Consider the following 21,562-nt stretch of genomic DNA (forward strand, 5'->3'; position numbering starts at 1 on the left):
TGGCATTTCGTGTGCAAACAATGTATTTTGCCGAGTTGCAATTGTCAGAGTCTCAAGGTGTCCGGGGAGGAGCGGAACCAAACGGCGCCTCTCTGACGTCATGGCGCGACTGTGTGCTCAGTTCGGGGGAAGAACCATTCGCTTCTCCCTCCCCGTCAAACCTGATTCCCAACCGGTGCAAATTCGGCCACACGCTGGCCGAGCTGGATACTCGAACTCTTGATAGCTGTAATCCCAGAGACCTGCCAGTATCTTAGCAACGCCGGATACAGCCGCTCTTTCCGGAGAACGACTTCCGCCTTCGAGCGCGAGGCTCGCGTTTCCTTCAATATTTACGGGAAAGTGTCAGCATGTAACGGCAAAAGCAGCCAGGTATGGAAGATAAGCTTTACCAAACAAACATTGGCGTTTCTTTGCTAGGTTCAGGTTTGGATGCAGACCATTATTCAATAGTAGATACATATAAGTGAACTTTACAAACGGCAATGGTCTGACTGTCCTGGACTTTATTTTCTGTTTCAAGTGGAATTTTTTTTTAAAACTGTATTGTCTGTATTATTCAACATGTATCTCAGACTAATATCAAAAAACTATTTGATTAGCATGCTTCGTGCTTGGTAGGAAGTATCTCTTGTAGTCAAGTTGTTAAAGACATTTTAAACGCAATCAAGTCCAGTTATTTATAAAGAACGTCTGCCCTCTAGTGATCGGCTGCATTCATGCAAAAAGTGGCCACCTTTAGTTTGGCAAGACGTGCTGTTAACATTGCAAGTGAGACGTTTCAGATGTTACCAACTGGATGTAAAAGTGCTAAGCACCACGATCCCACTCATGCTTGGGGCAGCATTATACACTTCCTCTTTAGGAACAGATGTGCCAGTTGGTGGCCATCGCACACTCATTAATCAGTGCACATTACACACTCTTTTCTTTGTAAACCTTTGCAGACAAAGGCTGCCTCGGAAAATGATCCCTTTCGTGTTGTATTACCTTTCTTGACTCGGGTGTCCTCTTTTCCAGTCTTCATCAGTGATCAATGAACAACAACAAAAGTGACGCTTGGTCTGATGCTAATCAGTAGTTGTTCATTCCAATCTGAGCTGAATAAAACATCAGTAGTTTTTAGTTTAGTTTTAATGGACATGCCGCTGTTAGAATTGCTGCCACTGCACCACTGCTGCCTACATCCATCTGTGTGGGCTTAAAGTAGCTGAGAAGCTGCGTTGGTACTGTGCCCTTTAGCGGCTGTACCTCATTAAAGGACGACAGATGTAAAGTTGGAGTAAATCAGTTCAGATGAGCGGGTTTTGGAAACAGTTTGGAAATCGCCCCCACCATCTAAAACGCTCACAAATAAGGGGTAAGGTGTGATATGTCCATCACGTTTTCATCCGAAAGGCTGTCTGGGTTGGCCGTCATGAAGAAGCGAGCCGCCAGGGTGCAGCAGGGGGAGGAGGTGACGTTGTGCTGCTGCGAGTATGTGAACAGGCATGGGGAACGCAGCCATGTCGCAGCCTGCTGCTGCGACTGTGAGGACCTGGATGATGCCTGTGAAAGGTGAGACAACAATCCGGGGTTCCACAAACTTTTGTGTATGCAACAAAAGATGTAGTTATACACCGGTGATTCCAGAATCCTAATTCTAACCTTGTGTGAAAAATATTCCCCTTTGTAAAATCTGTACTAGGTTTGTGAAGAGGGAGCCTCAGAGAGCCGAGTCTTTAGCGAAGGTGGCTGAAGTTGTTAAAGACCGAGTTCGTGTGCCTTGGCTGTGGGGTGGAGCTCGGAAAGTGGACCTGTCCATCATCCCTCCTCTTATTCTCCTTCCTGCTCTGCTACACCTCGCTGCCCTCCACTTCCTGCTCGGCCTGGTGGTCCTGACGGCTCTGCCCGGCCTGGTCCTGTGGTATTACTATTTCACCCACTACAAGAAAGGCCAGACGCTCTTCTTCCTCAGCCTCGCCCTCTTCTCATTGGGATACATGTACTACTTATTCATCACAGAGGTGTTTCCTAGTGGAGATATCAGCCTGGCCCAGGTGTCCATGGTAACTGTAGGGGTCGTACTCACCCTCATAGCGCTAGTTTACACCAAGCGTGAACCTGGTATTGTGCCGCTAAACCAGAACCCGGTACCCTGTACAGTGAGGTGTGACAGCTCTCTGACTGACAACAGCACAGGCATCAATGGGGGCAGGCAGGATGCAACAATGGCTGCAGCCGACCGAATCCGGTCTTCAGGGCAGGAGGACGCGGAGCCAAAGGAAAGTAGCAGGAGGAATTGGTGCACGACCTGCAGGGTGATGCGGCCTCCCAGGGCGGGCCATTGTCGGATCTGTGGCGTCTGTGTGCTGCGTCTTGACCACCACTGTGTCTGGTGGGTCCCGTCAAATTGCCTTTCACTCGACCACCGCTCCTACTTGTTTTATTGCACCTCAAACATTTTGTCGTCTTTAATCTGTTCACAGTTCATATTCCGAAACCTGGTGTACTTCACCTGCATGCACACCTTGCACGTGTGGAGTGTAGTAATCCGTGTGTCTCTGTACCATGTTATGTGTGTGTTTGTGCATTCATCTGTCCCCATCTATTGGTGACACGGCAGGATAAACAGCTGCGTAGGGCAGGCTAACCACCGCAGCTTCCTCCTAACGCTGATCCTCTTCCTGCTGACGTCCCTGTATGGAATCAGCCTGGTACTACAGAGCGTGTGTCCCAAACAACCCCTCCTCCTCGCCCTGCTCTCCTGCCCGGGGGTCTACAACCAATACCGGTAGAGGAAAGAATATTTTGCATTGACCTGCTTGTCATCTTCGTTTCATGGTTTCCCCACCTTCGTGTGTGTGTGTGTGTGTGTGTGTGTGTGTGTGTGTTGCAGCACTGCACTTTGCTTCACCTGTGCGTGGTACAGCAGTATTGTGACCGGCGGGCTCCTACACCTGCTGGCGGTACAGGTGATCAACATCAGTCACAACGTGACTGAACGGGAGGCACGTGTGGCGCTGAGGGAGAAAACCGCTCGCAGCACCTACTGGGGACTCGTCGTGGACACAGGGGTCTACTCTCGGGGTTTCCGTGGCAACTGGACAGAATTCCTGACTATGGGAGACAAATGTAATGCTCTGGCTGTGGCCCCAACAGACCTGGTTTAGAGAGCTGATACACAAACCGGTTCAAGGATTTACTCGCTTATAGCTGCTGTTCTAACAATGTCCATTAGGGGGCAGTTTGGATCCATTCAGTAGTTTGCTGACAGTTTTTATCGTCTTGTACTGGTATTACTGGCCAAGTCAAGTTTTCTCCAAACACTCCTTATACAAACACTAATAACAGAAAATTGGATATTTTCTCACAAACCTTGACATTTCTGATACTATGCTGAAGTAATAATTGTCCATCCATGCCTTATTTCATGTTTTTAAACTGCTTTTAAACACAGTGGTTTTTTTACACCATTTTTAATGGACTTGAATATTGTCTCCATATATTCTCTCCATTTTAGTGCCTTGTGGTTATACAATGTATCAGCACAGACAAATCACTGAATATCATTTCAAGGATGGTCTCTGGACACTCAAGTAATATTGTTCACTGTCACGTCTGTCGATATTCATTCAGACGTGTTACACCATCACAGATCAAGGGTAGGTTTGGAGTTGAATTGTATGGGTAGAATGTATCAGTAGTTACTTTGCAGTGGAAAATAAATGTATAATTGTCTGGTTTTCTACTGTTGCCACTTGTATTAGTCAAATAAGAGGTTTTAAGTCTCTGTTAATGCTAATTTATTCAAATTAAATGGAACAACAGTAAGTCTGTGTTTTGGTTTATTCAGTTATTGGGACAGATGCAGCACTGGTGTCAGTGTCCCATATATTTTGGAGAGTTTCTGCCAACTGCAACCGGAAGTCAGGGAGGACCTCAACCACTTTACATGCCAGTCTCTCTCTCCGCCCCTCCTTCACCCTCTCCTCGTGCTGTATTTGTGGAAGCTGTCCCCAGGCCAGGAAACATCGGCGCAGCACCTGTCTAAAACCCCGACAGATGGAGAGAAAGAGAGAAAAGAGCAAGTGATCAGTAAGAAACTGCATTACCTGCCCCGGTGGGCTTGACAACACTTAATGAGTTCTCACAAGATGTTACCGGGGGCCCACTGACCATGGCAGCTGGGCTGCCAGTGGGGATTCACCTGCAGGATGTGGTCATTTAGCTCACCTCTCCTGGGAAGCTGAAATGAAGCTTTTCCTAAAGTTTTGTGACGAGGGCAGCGACATCATGATGTTGCTTAAATTATTCATTTTAAGAAATTAAGAAATTCCTTTGCCAAATTGACCTGTAAAACTAAAGTTCCCTACTGTTCCTCAGCTAAACAAGTAAGTTGATAAACAGCCATGCACGTGGAGGAACGTATTAGCAAAACTCATTTAGCTTATGGGAGGATTATTGAGGAAATTCTTTAATTATCTATAAGCTACAAAGCATCAGGCTTTACACACTATGCTATAGCAACTAGTTTGAATCTGGAGCTACGGAACAACACCAGGGAATTATTTACTTAATTAATTACAATATGAAGAGAGATAAAGATTATGGCTTTTTTATTGGTTAGAAATCAAATTTAGGTGTGCCCCCTCATAGTTGGTTATGTTAATGGAGTAACATATGGGCAACCGTGTGTATCCTGACCTGTTATGGTGCTCATGAGCCAACTCTTCTTGGTCCCAATACAGCAGCCTCTGCTGGGTCACATGGTCACACAGTGCCAACAGGAACCTTCTCAGAGTGTGAGTGCGATACAAATGTTTGGCTTGCTCCTCCTGAATCGTCCTCCAGACCTTTATCTGAGCGAGAAAAAACATATGTAATCGCTTGAGTTAAGAAGGATGACGACTGTGGAGATGGAGATCAGGAAAAAGGTGACGCTCAACATCACTGGCAGTAGATGGGAACGCTGTCCGGTTAAGTGTGTGTGACTGTACGCTTGTGAAAACCCACTCTTTTCCAGCAGCTCAAGCTCCTCTGAAGCAGGAGGCGCTGGTACAGTTGGTCCGCAGAAGCTCGTTTATCCGACTGTGATGCTTTTGCTGACTGGTGCCAGCCTAGCGCGCACCGTCGCAGGAGGAAACGATTGTAGTGACTCCCAGCCAGCTGGCAGGGAAGAGCAAGAGCATAATACATTTTGATAAATACTTTGAAGCACATTCACGCGTGCCAGATGAGACAATGGTGTGAAATGATGAAGAGCACGTCTAAGACTAAGTCTCATTCAGTCCGTATAGTTTTTGCTGAACAAGATTTGCTATATTTAGGTTGTGCTTTGTCCGTCCAAAGCATGAAACTGTCACAGAAAAGCAGCTACACATTAATTATTTGCTTTTGTGGGTATATTTTAGTAAGTGCATAAACAATAGGTTATTCTTAGGTTTTTCTCCATCTTGCTTGAAGGATCAAATTTTACAGCTGCTTGATGGGAGTTCATACCTCACAATTATCATCTTGGTAAAGGTGTTGGATCAGGTTGCCCTTGGATACACAGCGTGGTTTTTTATAGTACATTATGAGCTAAAATCTATCACTAAGCTAACACTTCTGAAAACAGTGCGAAGAACAATAGCAATTCACAGAAATAAAGGAAATGGGACCGTAACCAGGAAAAAATGATCCAAGCACGCAATGTTATTATTAGCTATTATTTCCCCATCATGTGACAAGATCCAGGGGGAGATTATGGAAAAATTCAATGGTCTATGAGCCAGGAATGAATGTTTGTGTATGGTGTAAATAACAGCATTATGTGACTAAAACGTGCTGCCGTCAAAGCCTGACAAAAGATGCGGGACCCGCGCCATCCGATTTAAGCAATTCCATATCCATAGAGGATTTACTATGCATTATTACAACTCAGGTGTCTGCATGGAGACCTGGATTTACCCTTTAAAACCAAATTTATCCACTGTGCTTATCAGTTTCATGTGCACACGGTGGTGTAATAATGGAGAGGCTAAAGTGCTGCCTTTTTTTTTTAGCACCATATAACATGTGTTATCAAAGTGTCAAGCTGTGGAACTTGACTGGGAACACGTTGCGCTTGCTGAGAGTTAAAATAGAAAAGGCATGTGATTTACTTTCATCTTTGCTTTGCTTAGGTCACTCAAGCGTTTCCATGGCAGCAATCCTCTCCGCGACAGCAAGTTTTTACTGTAGTGTTGTCTGGCTAGCTTCTGGAGCTCTTGTTGCCTTTTGATCTCCCTTTGTTTTTCCTCTTCCCTCTACACACACACACACACACACACACACACACACACACACACACACACACACACACACACACACACACACACACACACACACACACACACACACACACACACACATTAATATTCAGTAAGGTTCCACTGGGGTAAAGTGCACCCATTAAAGTTGAAACAATTCGTACTTCTTTTTCACGCCTTTTCTCCTCCTCCCTTTTCTGCACCGACCGGCGCTTCTCCTCTTCCTTCTCCAGCTGCATCTGCTCCTCGGCCGCTTTCATTGCAGCCTGAAAAGTTGGATCGTTCCACACAATTTACAATGCCAATTACCTTACCAAATGGTTTGGGGGTCTTAAACTCATCAGTGCCGCACCAGCTTCTCCTCTGCCCTCCTTCTCTTGTGTTCTTCAATCGCCTTCCACCGCTCGGCTCGTCGGCGCGCCCGGGCCTCCGTGGCTTCACAGAGAGTGAGAGAGAGCGTGGTGAGCGCTCTGTGTTGGTCCTAACGAATGCGTAGTATGTGTCCTGCAGTAAAACTACTCAGAAAGACGCGGCTAATGCGCGAGAGCAAAAACGGGCTGTCCTCTGCCGATGCCTGCGCTGAACTTGCAGACTCACCCATGATGATTGGATGCGAGCGGGTCGGTTTTGATTGCCTCTGAGGTGTACAGACACCGCCGGGTTCTGCAGGGACCCTCTGTGTCCTGCGTCAGCGGCAGAACGGCAGAGAGAAAAGGTCAGCGGCAGATATAAACTCTGCCCAAGGATGCATTCATTCGAGCACATTGCATGAAAAGAAAAATACATTCGCTTTAATGGATGGGTCTCTTTTCATCTGGACCCTGGAAATTTCAAATGTTGAACTTTTAACAGCTCAAACTGGTTTAAAAACAAACCAAATACATAGTTGCTTTCCAATTTTCTATGAACCTGAGGCATTGTTTGGCATTCTGGAACTCCATGAAACCCTATAAATATATCTCTCTGGTCTGGAGTGTTTTTGCTCCGACAGAAATGCTTCCCCTCCTCTGCCCCTCCCTCAGTCCTGCTATATGCTCTTTCTGCGCTTAAGGCGTGTGTGTGTGCCTGTGTGTAGGAGGAGGTATACACACATTTCCTGCTGGACTGTGCGTCTGCTCTCTAACCTGCCGCGCTGCCATGCTGCCCTCTCGGAGCTGCCGGAGTGCTCCACCCTGCCTCCCGCCTCCTGGAGCTCAGCTGCGGTTGGAGCCGCATGGCGACAGGCGACGTGCCGCGTCTGTGATGGATTGGCCAGGTGCCCCACGGAGGTCATTCTCTGAAGGTGTGCAGAGGCCCCAGGGGCAAAAGTCTCTGACCTGTGGTGCTTTTTCTATGGGTAGAGAAATAGACACGACATTACCGAATGGGTCTTGGGTCTCGGTTTAGGGAGAATGCAGTGTTTATAGGATGGAGCTCCATAACTGGGCTGCAGGAATCATGATATGAGCACAGATGGAGCTGGCAGGCTTCTCACCGACTTTTCCAACACCAACTCCTACAGATAACGTTTCCTCTGTCCCTCAAGGGCTTTTCGGGTTATTTCTACTGTTTTTTTTTCATCCATCCATCCTTCCTATCAACTTTACTTTTTTCGAGAATTTTTCTTTTTTTGTAACCTGCTTAGCATTCTGGCAGGGCTTAAATGTGGTGTAAATCAGTTAATACAGCATAGACCCAAATTAACATCTTCCAGAAGAAAGAAGGTTATGCTTTTACTTGTCTTTTTCCTCATTGCTGCTAAAAACATTGTTCACTTGTCGCTGTTGTTTTCACAGTATAATTCAAGGATAAACTTTAATTGCCATCTGTGGTTCCTGTATAACCCTTAAGGACCACATTCACCGCATCCTGTCATTTCTTCGGTAAAAAGTCCAGGTGCAGCCTTTGATTAAAACCTTCAAAACTCTGAAAACAGGCAAGACACCACATGGATTAACTCTGTGTCCTCATCTACGGAACCACGTATGGATCTCTTTTACCTCTTCCTCTTCCCCGCATTTTCATTTTAAACAGGTCTGTGAAGCAGCACAATGAGTCTTAATACCCCGGTGGTTCAGTGTTTTTGAAAGAGACACCAAATCATCTCTTACATTCACAACGTTAATCCTGACACCCACGCGTTACCAGAATTGGTTCCTTTGACAGTTTTATGTAATGCCCCAAAGTGATTCGGCCTTCACATTCGAAGAATTTAACTGAATTACTGAGAGCACATCTCACCTTCTCCTGGTGGTTAGCTGCCTCAGGGGGAGTCATTACCGGCTTCATATCTGGGGTGTCACTGACGTCGAGTTTGGATGTTGACACCGCGTCAATCAAAGCAGCCATCTTGTGCCGCGTCTCCTCCTGCTGAGCCAGAATTGCATCTCTTTCCCTTTGCATCCGACAACACAGGTGCCACCCTGCCAAACATCTCTGCAGCAGCCGCCTGTGGTAGTTCTTCGTGGCTATTTGGCATTTCCTGCAAAAAAATAACAGATACAAGAAATAACATTCCTTATTAGAAATCTGGAGTCAGTCACGAACTGTCAATGGAGGACATGAGAGTTCCCAGCCAACATGAAAGATAGAGCACTATAGGTGGTTCACAGAAGGTGGAAGAATTATTCTCCTTCTAGAAAAGCTAGAAAACGAGGGGGAAGGGAAGGAGGAAGGAGCAAACGCATGCCCTCAATGGTGCTTTAAAAGGTTTAAACAAATAATTGAATCCACACTGAACAGCAAATTCTGACTTCCAGACACCACATTAAGTCAGTAATAATGAATACGCTCCAAAACCATTGAAATCTCTCTTGGCTGCTTGCCTGTTGTCTACACGCAGCTCCTGCTCTGCTCTCCTGACCTCCCGCTGCTTCTGTTTGGCCCACACCACTGCCCGCCATGCACGCCACACTCTCAGCTTCCTCTTCCAGTCGTACAGGGCCGACGTCTTGTCCATAAGCAGCCTTTGGTCCAGCGCAGTGGAGCGCCATATGGAGAAGTGCTTCTGCAAACACTGCAGGCCAATGTAAACGTTAGGCTAAATCTGCTTGATGCAGCCAACGACCCGCAGGCCAAGTGGAGGTACCAACCTTGAGATTCCGCATGTGAATCATGGTATGTATGCTTTTTTCTTTATATAGGCTCTCTGCAGCCTGTTGCTGCCCAGGAGCAGGTTGGGGGCCTATGGACTCTGTTGCTTCAACTTTTTCCTTTTCTCTGCGGAAAAAACACGGACGAGAAAGAAGCAGTGAACAGTTGCAGTGTCAGCTGGCAAGTGCAGAAAAGGAACTCTTCACTCTGTCAATGTAAAGACCAGCAAATCAAAATTACAAGCTATTTGTCAGATGCGTGGGTCGCTTCATTAAAGACGAGGATACCTTTGTCGACCCGGCTGCTCTCGGCGTCTCCTCTCTTGCACTTGACGTCGCAGCCTCGCCATCTCATTCTGCAACAAGTGCTCCTGCCTCTGTAAATCCTTCATCTCCCTAAGTTCCTCCCTCCTCTTTGCCTCTCGCCTGGCATCCTGCTGAGCCTCGATCTCGCTCTGTTTCTTTAGCCTCGCCACCTCCCGCTGAGCCCTATTCTGCCGCACCTTCAGAGGCAGTCGGTGGCAGTCAAAGCAAGCGAAGTCTTTCATGCTAATTGAGGACGCTCATTTCAGCATTTTACCTGCAGGTGTCGCACTTCCATGGTGATGGCAGGGTCTATAAACATCTTCCTCCTTTGTCCTTCATCCAGCGCTAGCTTCTCCATCATTGCACCATCCAACACTTCTCGCTCCATGAGGTTTTTTAGTACCGCTTTCACAGCTCTGTTGTCTTTCTCCTCAGACAGACTGCTGTACAGGTCTGACATTAAAAGAGGATTAAATATTTGGCATTATTTTTTGTAGCTTGTGACAATGAAGATACATCGTTCTGACACTGGTTAATCTTGCGTTACCGTCAAAATTTCCATAGCTTGTGGCAGCAGCGGTGCTTTTCCTCTCAAATGAGGACGTCAGGTCACCTTCATCCTCCATCTGCAACTTACTGCTCATCCATTTGCTAAGGAGAGCCTGAGCTAAAAGAGCAACCACAGATGTATCACATTCCAGCTGCACAGGCCCAACACCTCAATCCAACGAGTGACACTTCAACAGGGGTTCGTTTAACTGGTGTACCTTCTGCAGATGCGTCTTTGTGGTCTCTTAAATGGTCAGGGGTCTGTAATAATACAGATAGGATGTTGGTTTCTCATAAGAGATTTCAGATAAGGCAATTTATGAGGTAATCTCCACTTTCAAACTGAAAACACAAGGTTTATCATAGTGGTTCATATTTAACCTGATGCCACAAATGCATGCAGGGTAAAACTACAAATATATTACACACAGAGGTTCTTCCCACCTTCATTGATCAAAATCAACATGGTACACATGAATCTGTTCATGACAGGAAAACCATTTCAAGTGTTTGCTGATAATATTTGCATGAGAAGCCAACTGAAGATGGAAATGTTGCTGTCACTGACACCTGTGCCTGTATTTTATTTTTAAAGCCCAGCTAAGCTCACAGACACCTTGAGCTGCCATGCATTGTGCAAATTGGAACTGATCCTTACAGTATGTCAGAAGGTTATTTCATGGAGAAGCTTAACCATTGCCTTAAGTCAGCAGATTACTGAAAAGGTCATTCTAAAAGTGTCAAAAATGGTGGTTCTGTAGCAACAGCAATTTATTTATCCGTATTTCAGTGTATGTGAGAGCCAAAGAAAATATCATTTGACCATTCCCGTAGTAGCACACACACGCACACACACACACACACACACACACACACACACACACACACACACACACACACACACACACACACACGCAGCTGCCAAGGTCAATTTAATTAAAATCTGTTCGTTACTTTTTGAGATATTTTGCTAACAACCAGGCCATAAACAGACAAAACAAACAAACACTGGGTGTCACGTAAAATCCTTGGTAATACAGGAGACAAAAGCAGCAGTAAGGTAAACCAGATCGTAAGTGGGGCCCACTCAGAAATGTAAAAAGGGGATGAGATTTTAAAACGTACCTTTTTTCCTCCAGGTGTTTTAGTCTTGTCAAGTCCACTCCACTCGAATAAATGACTATGACTATGAAATGCCATGTTGATTATTATAAATTTACTTTAATAATAATAACTCACAAATTAATCTTCTAGAGTTCGAAGGGTAAGCCTTAAATGGAAAAAAAGTATTACAAAGTCACACAAAGTATGACAGTGCTTTCGCTAACACACTAAGTCGACTTACTTCAGTGGACAGGTTTGCCAACATGGGGTTCTGGGTAATGTAGTTAATTAAGCACGTTATACGTTCATTTTTATCTCCTTAACGATTTCTGTTGACAGCATTTCCCATTAGGCCATGTGTGTATCTCGGGCGTCACTTTGGTAACCATAGCAACACATGTTCGTTGGCTCATTGAAGTCAAATCTAGTTTTTCAATAAATCTCTGCTCTGAAATTGAATTCTTAAGAAATCTTATATATGATTAAACTGTGGATAAAGTACAGCATTTAAAAAAATGCACTCCTTTTTTGTCTTTTACACGTCACTTCCACGTCTTTCTGTTGGCGACGGTGATGACGACATATTCATGAGACTTGTAGTCATTGTCAGGCTGGGGACATTGCAGGTAAGATTATTAACATACTTTAAACCTCAACCAAGATGATTTTAAAAAGAAGAAGCTGAACGCTTTGTCTATCGTTTAAATTCAATCTTGAATTGCTTTCTAAACACAAATCACAGTTGAATTGATTGTTATAGTTTCACGTGCTTTCGCTAACGCTAGCTACAACTTTGCGCTATAAAACATCGATCGTTTCAGAAAACGTATGGCTGGCAGCAAGATGAAGCTGGAGCTGTCCCGTGTGGTCCAGGGAAAAGGTCGGTTGGGTGTCCTGAAGGGGCTCGGCAGAACCGGACAGCACTCTCTGAAAATCCCAGGGTGTCTGCTGTACACACACTTTGGATCAGTTCCACACCTCACTCAGGACACGCTCCACACCATGAGAGACCTCCCCTCTGTCACCCAGGTCACGCTGTCAACTATGTAAGATAACCTAACCTCAAAACAAAAATTCTTTCTGCATTTAAAGCTCAGCTCCATCTCTGTTTTCCCTAAAGAGCAGAGCACCAGGAAGTGTTGGAGGAGTTTAAGGATGGCTTCAGGAAGTTTGCAGGTACTCCTTTTTCAACCTCTGCTTGAACCATTTCTTTAGTACATAAAGCAATAAGTATGCATTAGTCGAATCATTGAACATGAAAGTTGGATAACAAGCTTGTCCAATGAAGCTTTCTGGATGTGTTTACATTGACCTCTGTCAGTCCACTACTTTGGAATGATGAACACCTGTATCACAGAGATTTTGATCTCATTATTCTATAATAGGAGTTAGGTCATGTTTATCTTTGTCACAGTTTTTCTTGTAGAACTCTGAGCATTGTATAGGCCATTATCACATGTTTCCAATTATTTCCCCACCTTTGTTGTTGTAGGTAATTTTGTGTGATTTAAGCATCAAAATAATGCATCAATATTGTGTGAAATTCTAATTTTAAATATCTAGGTTTCAGCTGCACAGGTTGCGACCTTGGAATAAAACCCCAACACAAACGCTGTCAATAATTTCATTGATTTTTTGGTTGTCCTTGATTTCCATTTGGAAAACAGCCCTTAACATAAATATTCCAATGATTATAAAGGGTTATAAATCAACTGTATATTACACTGCTGTAAAGCGATTGTATCTGACTTTTAAGCCGCCCGGCTTAAAGAACTATAGATTGTTGTAAATGTCACAGAAAATGTACAAATTTATAAAGGACAAGTAACATTGTAGATGAAAAAGATTGATTGGATAAAACTGCTTTTGTCAATAATGCATTTAAAAGGCTAATATATATTCAAGGCTGCTGTTTTGTGTTTTGTACTACAAAACATTCAGGATGTGGTTGATAACTATGCGATAAAGGTTTATTTTTATTTGAATCCCAGAATTCATTCATGTAGGCATGGCACAGTTTTCTCTGCGGCTTTTAATCTCTTGGACTAGGTGTATTTGCCAATAAACATTTGTCAACCTTCAATTACTTTGTGCACCAGGTCTTCATGATACAGTGCTGTACTGCTCACTTCATGATCCAGCAACCTCCTGCCCAACAGGTCACACAACTAACAAGGTGAGTTTGAGATTGCCTAAACGCATATCTCTATATGTTAAATATTATGGCAGGGTAACACGATGACTGTTGCCAGGTGACAGGATTAACACTGAATATCTCTTTATCATAGCACCTGGGATGTATTAGGCAGCAAATGGACGCTTTGTCCTCTGGGTTGATGTGTAAGAAAGAGGAAACATGAGGGTTTGAGCAAGTTTGACAAGGGCACAATTGTGGTGGCTGGGCGACTTGGTTGGAAGGCTACCTTTAATGACCTTTGGGCCTGCTATCCAGGTTGACGTTACCAGGACATGGACCACCTACACAAGCATTGCCGAAGACTTTGTGATGGACACCATATTCCCTGATAACTGTGGTCCCTTTGACCATAATAATGCACCTTCCCACAGAACAAAAAATAGTTCAGGAATGGTTTGGACCAGAGCAACACGCCTCCAAAATCCCCAGATCTCTGTCCAGTCGATCATCTGTGGGATGTGGGCAAACATTTTAGGGTCCCACTTTTCAAACTACCAAACTTCCTGCCAACATTTTAGTGTTGGATACCACAGCACACCTTTGGGGGGCTAGTAGAGTTCATGCCATGACAGCTTGGGGCTTGACAGCAAAAGTGGGAATAACTCCTCAATATTAGTCAGGTGATGATGATTTTATGCCTGACCTTTGCACTCACTATAGGTTATATATTTGTGTTGTCTTCAACCAGTTTCATTTCTGCTTAATTAATCGTTTTTTTTTAGAAATTTCGCTGTAATCAGAGATCACAGCTTCGACGTTCCTAACAATTATCGTCTTCGTGCTGCCTTTCCGGCGTTTTCATCAGACGGTGTCGGTGTGGGGCAGCGGTGGACGCATAGAGCTGACGGCGGCGAAGTTCATGGCCCTCCAGAGAACCATCCAGCCCGACTGGTACCAGAGCATGGCGGACGGGGAGACGTGGCTGAGCGACACGTCGCGCAAAAGAGTTCGGAAATCGGTGGACCGAACGCTGGCCCATTTGGATGAGTGTCTGCTTGTGCACAAGAACTCACAGGTACGCACACACCTGAGAGCGCACGCACAGCTGATACGTGGGTTCCATCTTTAAATTAGAAATGCAGAGCACAGGCAGAGGTGTCTGCTGCACAGCCCTGATAGATCGGAAGCATATAACCATTAGGTTATCGGTGCTTGTGAAGGCACCAAGCATGACTAATGAAACCTTGTTTTTTATGAAAGTGATGTGATGCAACTTTAACACTGATGAACTAAAACCAACGTCATGGTTCAGAAGAGCTTTTTCTAATAATAGCATTAATTTAGCAGCAGAGATGTGCGAGAGGTCTTATTTTCCCTCCTGATCCTCTGCTGGATTCTGGCCTCTTTTTTGTGTGTTTTATTACTTCTCTGCCAACCAAATATCCGATGAGACAATTGAAGGTGGAGTGATGTTGAACAAAGAGGCGAACAGACATTCCCATTGCACACACTGACTGCCGGAGCTTTCCAGGACGTCATGCGGAGTCACCTTCATGTTAAGGCATCAGAACGGAGTTTTGTAATATTGCAAAGAAAAGGCGATCATGTGGGAGCTCTGATCTTTAATACCTGTGTTTCATCCCAGGAGTTTGAAGGAGCAGAGATCCTTGGGGTGGTTGAGGGTGGGGACATCCTGGAAGAGAGGCTTCGCTCAGCAAGGGAGACCGCCAAGAGACCCGTGGGAGGATTCTGCTTGGATGGCTTCCAAGCGGGCTCTATGGACCAGGCCCTGAGGACCCAGCTCATTAACGCGGTGACCAAGGAGCTGCCTGAAGACAAACCCAGGTCAGCATTGTCAAAGCACACTTTAGTGGGAGAATAGTGACGAAAAATGGTGCCACTTTGTGGTCTTTCAGGAAGCAGGTATGAAATCAAAAACATGAGTCTATGATTTATTTGGAATGAATGAATTCTATTTCTCTTATTAGTTCTATGCTCAATACTTCACCCTATCTATGCAATATATAATATGTTCTGGAAAATCTCTGGTTATGTCCTGTGTGGGTGTTGCTTTCCTGGAGCTGCAGGAAGAGCTCTGGCTGTGGTTTTGAGTTTTAGTGCAGGGACCATCTGTATCTATGCGAAAGCAAACTTTTCCAAGTTTATTTGCAAGCCGACTTATCTCCAATACCGAGGGGCACTGTCCCTGGTGGTACTTAACTCACACTTCTGGGAAGTGCAGCAGAGTAATTTCCAAATGGTAAATTAATCTTGATGCCTGCAGGCAAAGATGCAGGTAGCGACTTAACTGAGAGCCCAAGAAGGGCCAAAGCACAAACACACAGGGGTACACATGTGGCTGGAGGGGGAGGAAGGTCTTTTATCACTGAAACAGTTACCATGTTTTAATGTAACTAGCATTTATAATTAGGATTTATTGGTATTTAAATGAAAGGCTTTGCCTCCTGTTTGTGGCTCAGGCTGCTGCAGGGCGTAGGACAGCCTGATGAGGTGCTGGCGTGCGTGGGGGCCGGCGTGGACCTTTTCGAGGCGTTTTTCCCCTTCCAGGTGACGGAGCGAGGCTGCGCTCTGTGCTTCAGCTTCGACATCTCCCCGGACCCGGAGCGCGCAGGTAGTGCGCCCAGTACAGGTGTGGTGAAATGCTTTAATGTGATAAAACTCAACATTTTTAACGAGGTAATGAGGTCTTTTTTTTTTTCTTTTTTTTTTTAGCTTTTCAACCTCAACTTATCAAAGTTTATCAAATTTCAACAACAGTTTATTGACTTTTACAAGCACTAACTTAGAAAAAAAAAAATCAAGCCTACTTCAAGTTGTATTTTAATTGTCTTTTCCTTTTATCAACAACTCTTTTGCCTCATTTAAGTTGCATCGGTTTCACTTCATTCGTTCGAAGGATTTTCATAACAAATGCATTGTTTCCTACTCAGTTTCTCTCTTACGATCACATTTGTATTAATTCAAGGTGAATCGGTCTTGCCCAAAGCTATGAAATAATTTTTTCACGCACCAGCGTGATGAAGGAACTTGCACTCCCTGTTGACCCATCGGGTTTACAGCGCTTCCTTTATTAAAGAGCGACTTTGCTCTGCGCCTGTGGCGCATTGGCACGTCAAGACTGGGACTTTGGATAATGAGCGTGTGCCACTCTAATTGCGTCTGCTTGGGAATAATGTTAACTTGGCGCTGCTACGTGGCGTTTCTTTGATTTCTCCCATTTGCATTCTCAACTTCCCCCCAACTTGAACTGAATCGATGCAACCGGTCCCCTCGTTCGGATTCCTGGCCGCGGCGCACGTAAGGACCGCTGATGCTTCGGCTGCGTTGCAACATTCAATCCATATTTAGAACTTTTGGGATAATATACAGAAATACTGACTCCAACCGCCTCTCAAAGAATCCAGGCTTTGAGGGCTGATGATGTGTCACCTCAGCTGTTCTGCTTCCACTTCGCATTGCCCCCCCCAAAAAAGTAATGATGATATCCAATTATATGGTTCAGTGGTACTAAGCCTTTGTTGTTCATTAAAGCGGCTCCTCATTTCCTTTGAAAACTGTGAGCAATAGTAAGTGTGACTGCTCTTTGAACTGGTTCAGGGTAACTTGGTGGAAAGTGTGAATCCTCGTGGATGCGCTGGTCACCACCGTCAAGATCGCCGCACTTGTTTGTTTGCATGTAGTTGCTGGTGAGCATTTTATAGCCTCAGGTCAGTTGAACTAATTGGGAGGGAAGAAATTCACTGGTTGAAGTGAAATCAATGGCGGTAGCGGCTCGTTTAAGGCGGCGGTCTCTGTTGCTGAGGACGTGGCACTAACTCGGCCCGACGGCGGCCGGCGCTTCATTAAAAAGTTGGGTCAAACTTGTGCGGCGCAGTGTTGGGTTGCCTTGCAACGTTCAGCGCAAGACAGCACTAATCGATTCTGCACAAGGACTCTAATGGAGTTCAGAGCAGGTGAGAGAGTGACGATGTCAAACCAGTGGAAATGTTCTGAATTCCCCTTTCAGCCAATTATGAGGCCCCATGGGGGGCAGTTAAGGCCTTTCCCGGCCCAGCAGACCCTAATGCTAATTCACCCTCCGTCCTTCTCACCTTCTTGAAGTTTGCTGCTTGCCTCCAACTTTCTTTTTCATCAAGCTTTCCTTATGTTCTTCTCCTTCAGTACTTTACTTTCTGACTAACAAATGAGTGAGTGACCACATTTATGCACTTTTTAAAACTTTGGGGATTATGTGAAAGAGCCATATGGCCTCACTTATGCCTGACAGCATCAATAATCAGCTAATGACTGATGAGGCCATCGTATCCAAGATAACGGCTGAAACTGTCTCGTTCCTTCGTTTGCTTCCATTTGTTACCAAAGTACTAATTAGTTGCTGGAAAGCGTAGCAACATGATCAGGTTCTTCCCCATATGGACGATCTGTCATTTTCAAGACAAGAGCAGACGTGTCAATCATCCTGCATTTACTTTATAATTAATGTTATTGTGTCATCTAAAAATAACAGAAATCACTACCATGTAGAATTTTGAGTTCAATTTAAAAGTCCAAATTTGATGTGGTTAGTGCCTTAATAATTCCATTACCAGCAATTAATTTAGCAACGAGTAAGGCTTCCTCCATCAGTCTTCAAACTCTTGTATCAAAGGCAAATGAGCAGTGACCCCCCCTCTAAATTTGTAGGTCTAGTAGGCAGAATGGCTGGGAGTCAGATGTAATGTAACAATTTGTTGCCAAAAGCCTCAAAGGTGACCTTATTAGAGGACTTGTTAATGCTAAACAAGCAGACTAAAGCAGGGGTAGAGACAGACTGTTATATATGTACATATATATATTTACAGGCGCTGTCTTTGGAAGCCAAAATTCCTTTGTTGTAGTTTTCCATTCTTTCGACTGTTGTTTTTGGTCAACCTCAATGTTTGTCTTTTATTCTTAGGCTTATCCTTGAGCCACTTCCCTTCACTAAATTCCCTTCACCAACTTCGTCGGCTCTGCCTCAACTCGCTCGGTTTCAAATATTTTCTCTTATTTGCATTTTTACCATCGTGCAAAACGCTGTCGAGCTCTGAAGCTCCTTCCATCCGGTCTTCATGGTTATGCAGGAGAAGTTGTTAGAATGTAGGAAATAATCATGTTACAGGGGTGGATAGAAAGTAGGATGCTGTTTAAAAGCCAAGGCTCTTATCTTTGCCTTTGGGCTGACAACCACAGTTTTCTATCCAGGGACTTTTTCCTCTGCTCCATTAAATAAAACTATGTTCTGAATACACACTGGTTTAATTCCCATGCATGTCTACATTGGTAGTGCTAGAACTGGAGCAGGAGAGGGACGCACCTGTGGAGGCGCAACAAAACGGAGACAATATGGTGGACGGTCAAACGCAGATGACGTCCTTTGAGATGAATCTCAAAGATAAAAGGTAACAGCTTGGCGAAAGCCCGGCCGTTCATAAGCAGCACTCGATCGCCATTAAAGGCGCTGGATTTTAATGTCTCGCCAGGTACCAAGATGACTTCAGACCCCTGGTGGAAGGGTGTGGTTGCTACTGCTGTAGGAACCACAAGAGGGCGTACCTGCACCACTTGCTCGTAACCAATGAGCTGCTGGCCGGAGTCCTGCTCATGATCCACAACACAGCCCACTATCAGGGCTTCTTCAGCGCCCTCAGAGAAGCCCTGGCCACTGATAAACTCGACCTCCTCCAGAGACGGGTACTTAGCAAAGGCGACAGGCCGGGAGGGAAAAGCGAATGAGCCCGATAAATCAGAGGCGGGGGGAAGGTGATGTTGCTTTTTTTTTCCCGCTTAAGGAAGCATCAGTTTAGAGCCACTGCGCACGAGGCAAATCGTCTCAGTGCATGGAAAAGTTCACAAACGCTCAGAGGAGGAAGGATGCAGTACAGACGATACAGACACCCACCAGATTGCCTCCCCCCACTGAGGTTGCAGCCTGCTCTCACAGGACAATCGCTCACCTGAAGCTCCGGTATCGATCGGAGCTGATAACAAGCAGATGTTTGGTTGCTGGTCAGGAGAAATCTGCATAAAGAAAGAAACGTGTGGACGGATGCTGGTTGATAACTCATCCTCTGGACTCAGTGACCCCGGGGCAGAGGGAGGGGAACGAGGATGCAACCCACCCCCCCACCACTACCCCATTTTCTCCTCCTATCAAAAAGATGTGTGTAATTGGATTTCCATCATTTAAGGCTTTTTCAGCATTTGCCTTGAGAATATTTTTTATGTCTCACCTGGATGATTCAATAAAAGCAGCTCCTCACTCTTCACACGCGTGTCGGCTGATGAGAGCACGTTTGCACTAAACACGCCACTCACTGGGAAAACAGTGGTGGCGGTCGATGTCACTCTGAGGATTTTTTATTTTTGGAGGTTAAGTGAAAGGCTTGAGCTGCCAGCGCCGCCATCCCGGCCTGTCTGAGGGGTAAAGATCAGATAAAGAAAAAGGTGGCTACTTCCTGCCCTGTAGCTCTTTTTTCTAAAGGTGATGGGATATAATTGACTGTCAGGGCGAGTAGATGTCTGTGGGGGACAGGGGACAAGCCACGAGTGAGGGAAATGTGATGTTTATAGGACAGTAGTGGGGATTTTCACCTTACTGGGGGGTTACTACAATCACATTCAGTATCAGGGAGAAGAGGAATGACAGGAGGATGGGCTGTCATCAAAAGCTGGGGGCACAGCATAAATGGGGGGGGGGGTTCATGTCTTGTGTGCTGTGTAAGTGCGACCTGCTTTTCCCACGTCTGCCGCTAATGAATGAATCTGCTGCTAATAAGTTTAGACTAGTAGCAGCTTAGTCATTTTGACATATTTATCAATCTTGTGACCTTCAGCTGTTAGATAAAGTGGAGCGTAAGTGATCGGAATGAAAATGAGATGGGGGGGCTAGTAAATGAGGTGCCTAAAATTAAACATGGGACAATATGGACACAACACAACAATGAAAGAAGAGCTAGATGTGACTTAAGCTTAGGGAGTCATTTATCTTCATCGCTCATTAACTTATGCACTGCATCGATCACACCTGAAAACTAGCATCTAAGTCTTGAACAGTGCGTCTCTTAACAAGGCACAAGATTACTGCATATTTCTACACTGTCCCTGCAGCCTTGTTGCAAAATTAAGTCCAATATACACTGCTTTTAGCTCCGCTTTTGATTTTTGTCCCCTTTTCCGCAGCTTATTGCATCTATATTCATAAATGTCCACCAGCTAATTGCTGGACTGATTGTAGCTGAGCCTCGGTAACATTTAACACTTATTAATTTAGATTGGAGTCATTATCTCGCAGTCATTGCGTCCAGTTAAGTTTTTATGCAGCAGCAGAGCTCTGTTGCTCTTTAAGGCTCCATGATTACGTTACAGTTAGTTTCTGGGCTAATATTTCTGCATGATTCTGCAGCTATGCCTATTCTTTGTGTGCCTCTTTATCTGCCGACTGTTATTGGGAACAATTTCCATGCAGGAGAGCCCTGAATGACACAGTCAGCGGGGGGGGCTTCATAACTCGTTGCAGCCAATTATACAGATGGGGGGTGCTATTCAGACCCGATCACTACCAGTTCCTCTCCTCTTCTCGGGTTCACAGGCAGAGCTGAGCCTCGCATTTGTCTCACACTTCAGAGCCAGACTTTTTCTCTGTTGTCGTAGCATCGCTGCACAAGAAAGAACGAGCTCTCCTTAACACAACGCCACGACCACAATATAAGTCGTTATGGTGGGAATGATGATCCCCCCCCCCTCCCTCTTTTTTAAGGAGCAAGTCTCCATGATGCAATGGAGGCTCCACTCATCGATTTGACAAGGTGTCACAGTGGCTGCAGCCACAAATCGATTATTTAACAGGCTTACCAGACATAGCCTGTGGGCCACGTCACCCCTCACCATGATTCCGTTTGCATTTATTAGTACAGTTTGAAATCCGATGAGGAGGCCGCAAGGAGACGCCTAATTGCCACCAAGCCACAAAACGCACAAGCGGCTACAAAGAGGCGCGGAATGTGAGGATTCCAGGTTGCCACAGTGACGACAAAATCGTTCAGGATGCTGGGGAAGATGGAAAAGAGGGAGGCAGACAATAG

General features: G+C 45.2%; 3 protein-coding genes across 5 annotated transcripts; 2 read left to right on the top strand and 1 right to left on the bottom strand.

The window, feature by feature from the left end:
- Nucleotides 1-183: 183 nt before the first annotated feature.
- Nucleotides 184-3,804, top strand: zdhhc23b (zDHHC palmitoyltransferase 23b). Its single transcript, XM_003967923.3, has 5 exons — nt 184-372; nt 1,399-1,557; nt 1,688-2,377; nt 2,606-2,773; nt 2,879-3,804. The coding sequence occupies exons 2-5, from the start codon at nt 1,418-1,420 to the stop codon at nt 3,150-3,152; spliced, it is 1,272 nt and encodes a 423-aa protein (XP_003967972.1). The 5' UTR covers nt 184-372; nt 1,399-1,417; the 3' UTR covers nt 3,153-3,804.
- On the bottom strand, nt 3,775-11,837 carry ccdc191 (coiled-coil domain containing 191). 2 transcript variants are annotated; one of them, XM_011607864.2, is made up of 16 exons: nt 11,324-11,837; nt 10,417-10,459; nt 10,197-10,316; nt 9,924-10,102; nt 9,632-9,846; nt 9,344-9,470; nt 9,077-9,267; nt 8,493-8,733; nt 7,397-7,602; nt 6,870-6,955; nt 6,625-6,707; nt 6,437-6,538; nt 6,126-6,269; nt 4,996-5,148; nt 4,687-4,841; nt 3,775-4,029 (listed from the first exon to the last, which is right to left on the bottom strand). In XM_011607864.2, the coding sequence occupies exons 1-16, from the start codon at nt 11,396-11,398 to the stop codon at nt 3,828-3,830; spliced, it is 2,322 nt and encodes a 773-aa protein (XP_011606166.2). In that variant the 5' UTR covers nt 11,399-11,837; the 3' UTR covers nt 3,775-3,827. The 2 variants fall into 2 exon arrangements, with proteins under 2 accessions (XP_011606166.2, XP_029699065.1); XM_029843205.1 differs by having other exon boundaries at nt 3,822-4,025.
- A 13-nt stretch (nt 11,838-11,850) lies between these two features.
- On the top strand, nt 11,851-19,747 carry qtrt2 (queuine tRNA-ribosyltransferase accessory subunit 2). Of its 2 annotated transcripts, none has more exons than XM_003967950.3 (9): nt 11,851-11,928; nt 12,124-12,348; nt 12,423-12,478; nt 13,402-13,478; nt 14,305-14,514; nt 15,085-15,284; nt 15,920-16,089; nt 18,766-18,880; nt 18,962-19,747. In XM_003967950.3, the coding sequence occupies exons 2-9, from the start codon at nt 12,131-12,133 to the stop codon at nt 19,212-19,214; spliced, it is 1,299 nt and encodes a 432-aa protein (XP_003967999.3). In that variant the 5' UTR covers nt 11,851-11,928; nt 12,124-12,130; the 3' UTR covers nt 19,215-19,747. The 2 variants fall into 2 exon arrangements, with proteins under 2 accessions (XP_003967999.3, XP_011606167.2); XM_011607865.2 differs by having other exon boundaries at nt 15,920-16,071.
- Nucleotides 19,748-21,562: the final 1,815 nt, after the last annotated feature.

The sequence above is a fragment of the Takifugu rubripes genome, chromosome 10, assembly GCF_901000725.2.
Source record: "Takifugu rubripes chromosome 10, fTakRub1.2, whole genome shotgun sequence".
NCBI lineage: Eukaryota > Metazoa > Chordata > Actinopteri > Tetraodontiformes > Tetraodontidae > Takifugu > Takifugu rubripes.

Excerpts from the sequence above, each read along its gene's own strand:
- zdhhc23b (XM_003967923.3), top strand. The coding sequence starts at position 1,418 with ATGAAGAAGCGAGCCGCCAGGGTGCAGCAGGGGGAGGAGGTGACGTTG. Across the intron at positions 1,558-1,687 it reads CTGGATGATGCCTGTGAAAG|GTTTGTGAAGAGGGAGCCTC; the intron begins GTGAGACAACAA and ends AATCTGTACTAG. Across the intron at positions 2,774-2,878 it reads GGGGTCTACAACCAATACCG|CACTGCACTTTGCTTCACCT; the intron begins GTAGAGGAAAGA and ends TGTGTGTTGCAG.
- ccdc191 (XM_011607864.2), bottom strand. The coding sequence starts at position 11,398 with ATGGCATTTCATAGTCATAGTCATTTATTCGAGTGGAGTGGACTTGAC. Across the intron at positions 9,268-9,343 it reads TTCACATGCGGAATCTCAAG|TGTTTGCAGAAGCACTTCTC; the intron begins GTTGGTACCTCC and ends ATTGGCCTGCAG. Across the intron at positions 6,270-6,436 it reads AGAAAAGGCGTGAAAAAGAA|AGGGAAGAGGAAAAACAAAG; the intron begins GTACGAATTGTT and ends GTGTGTGTGTAG.
- qtrt2 (XM_003967950.3), top strand. The coding sequence starts at position 12,131 with ATGGCTGGCAGCAAGATGAAGCTGGAGCTGTCCCGTGTGGTCCAGGGA. Across the intron at positions 12,479-13,401 it reads TGGCTTCAGGAAGTTTGCAG|GTCTTCATGATACAGTGCTG; the intron begins GTACTCCTTTTT and ends TTTGTGCACCAG. Across the intron at positions 18,881-18,961 it reads ATGAATCTCAAAGATAAAAG|GTACCAAGATGACTTCAGAC; the intron begins GTAACAGCTTGG and ends ATGTCTCGCCAG.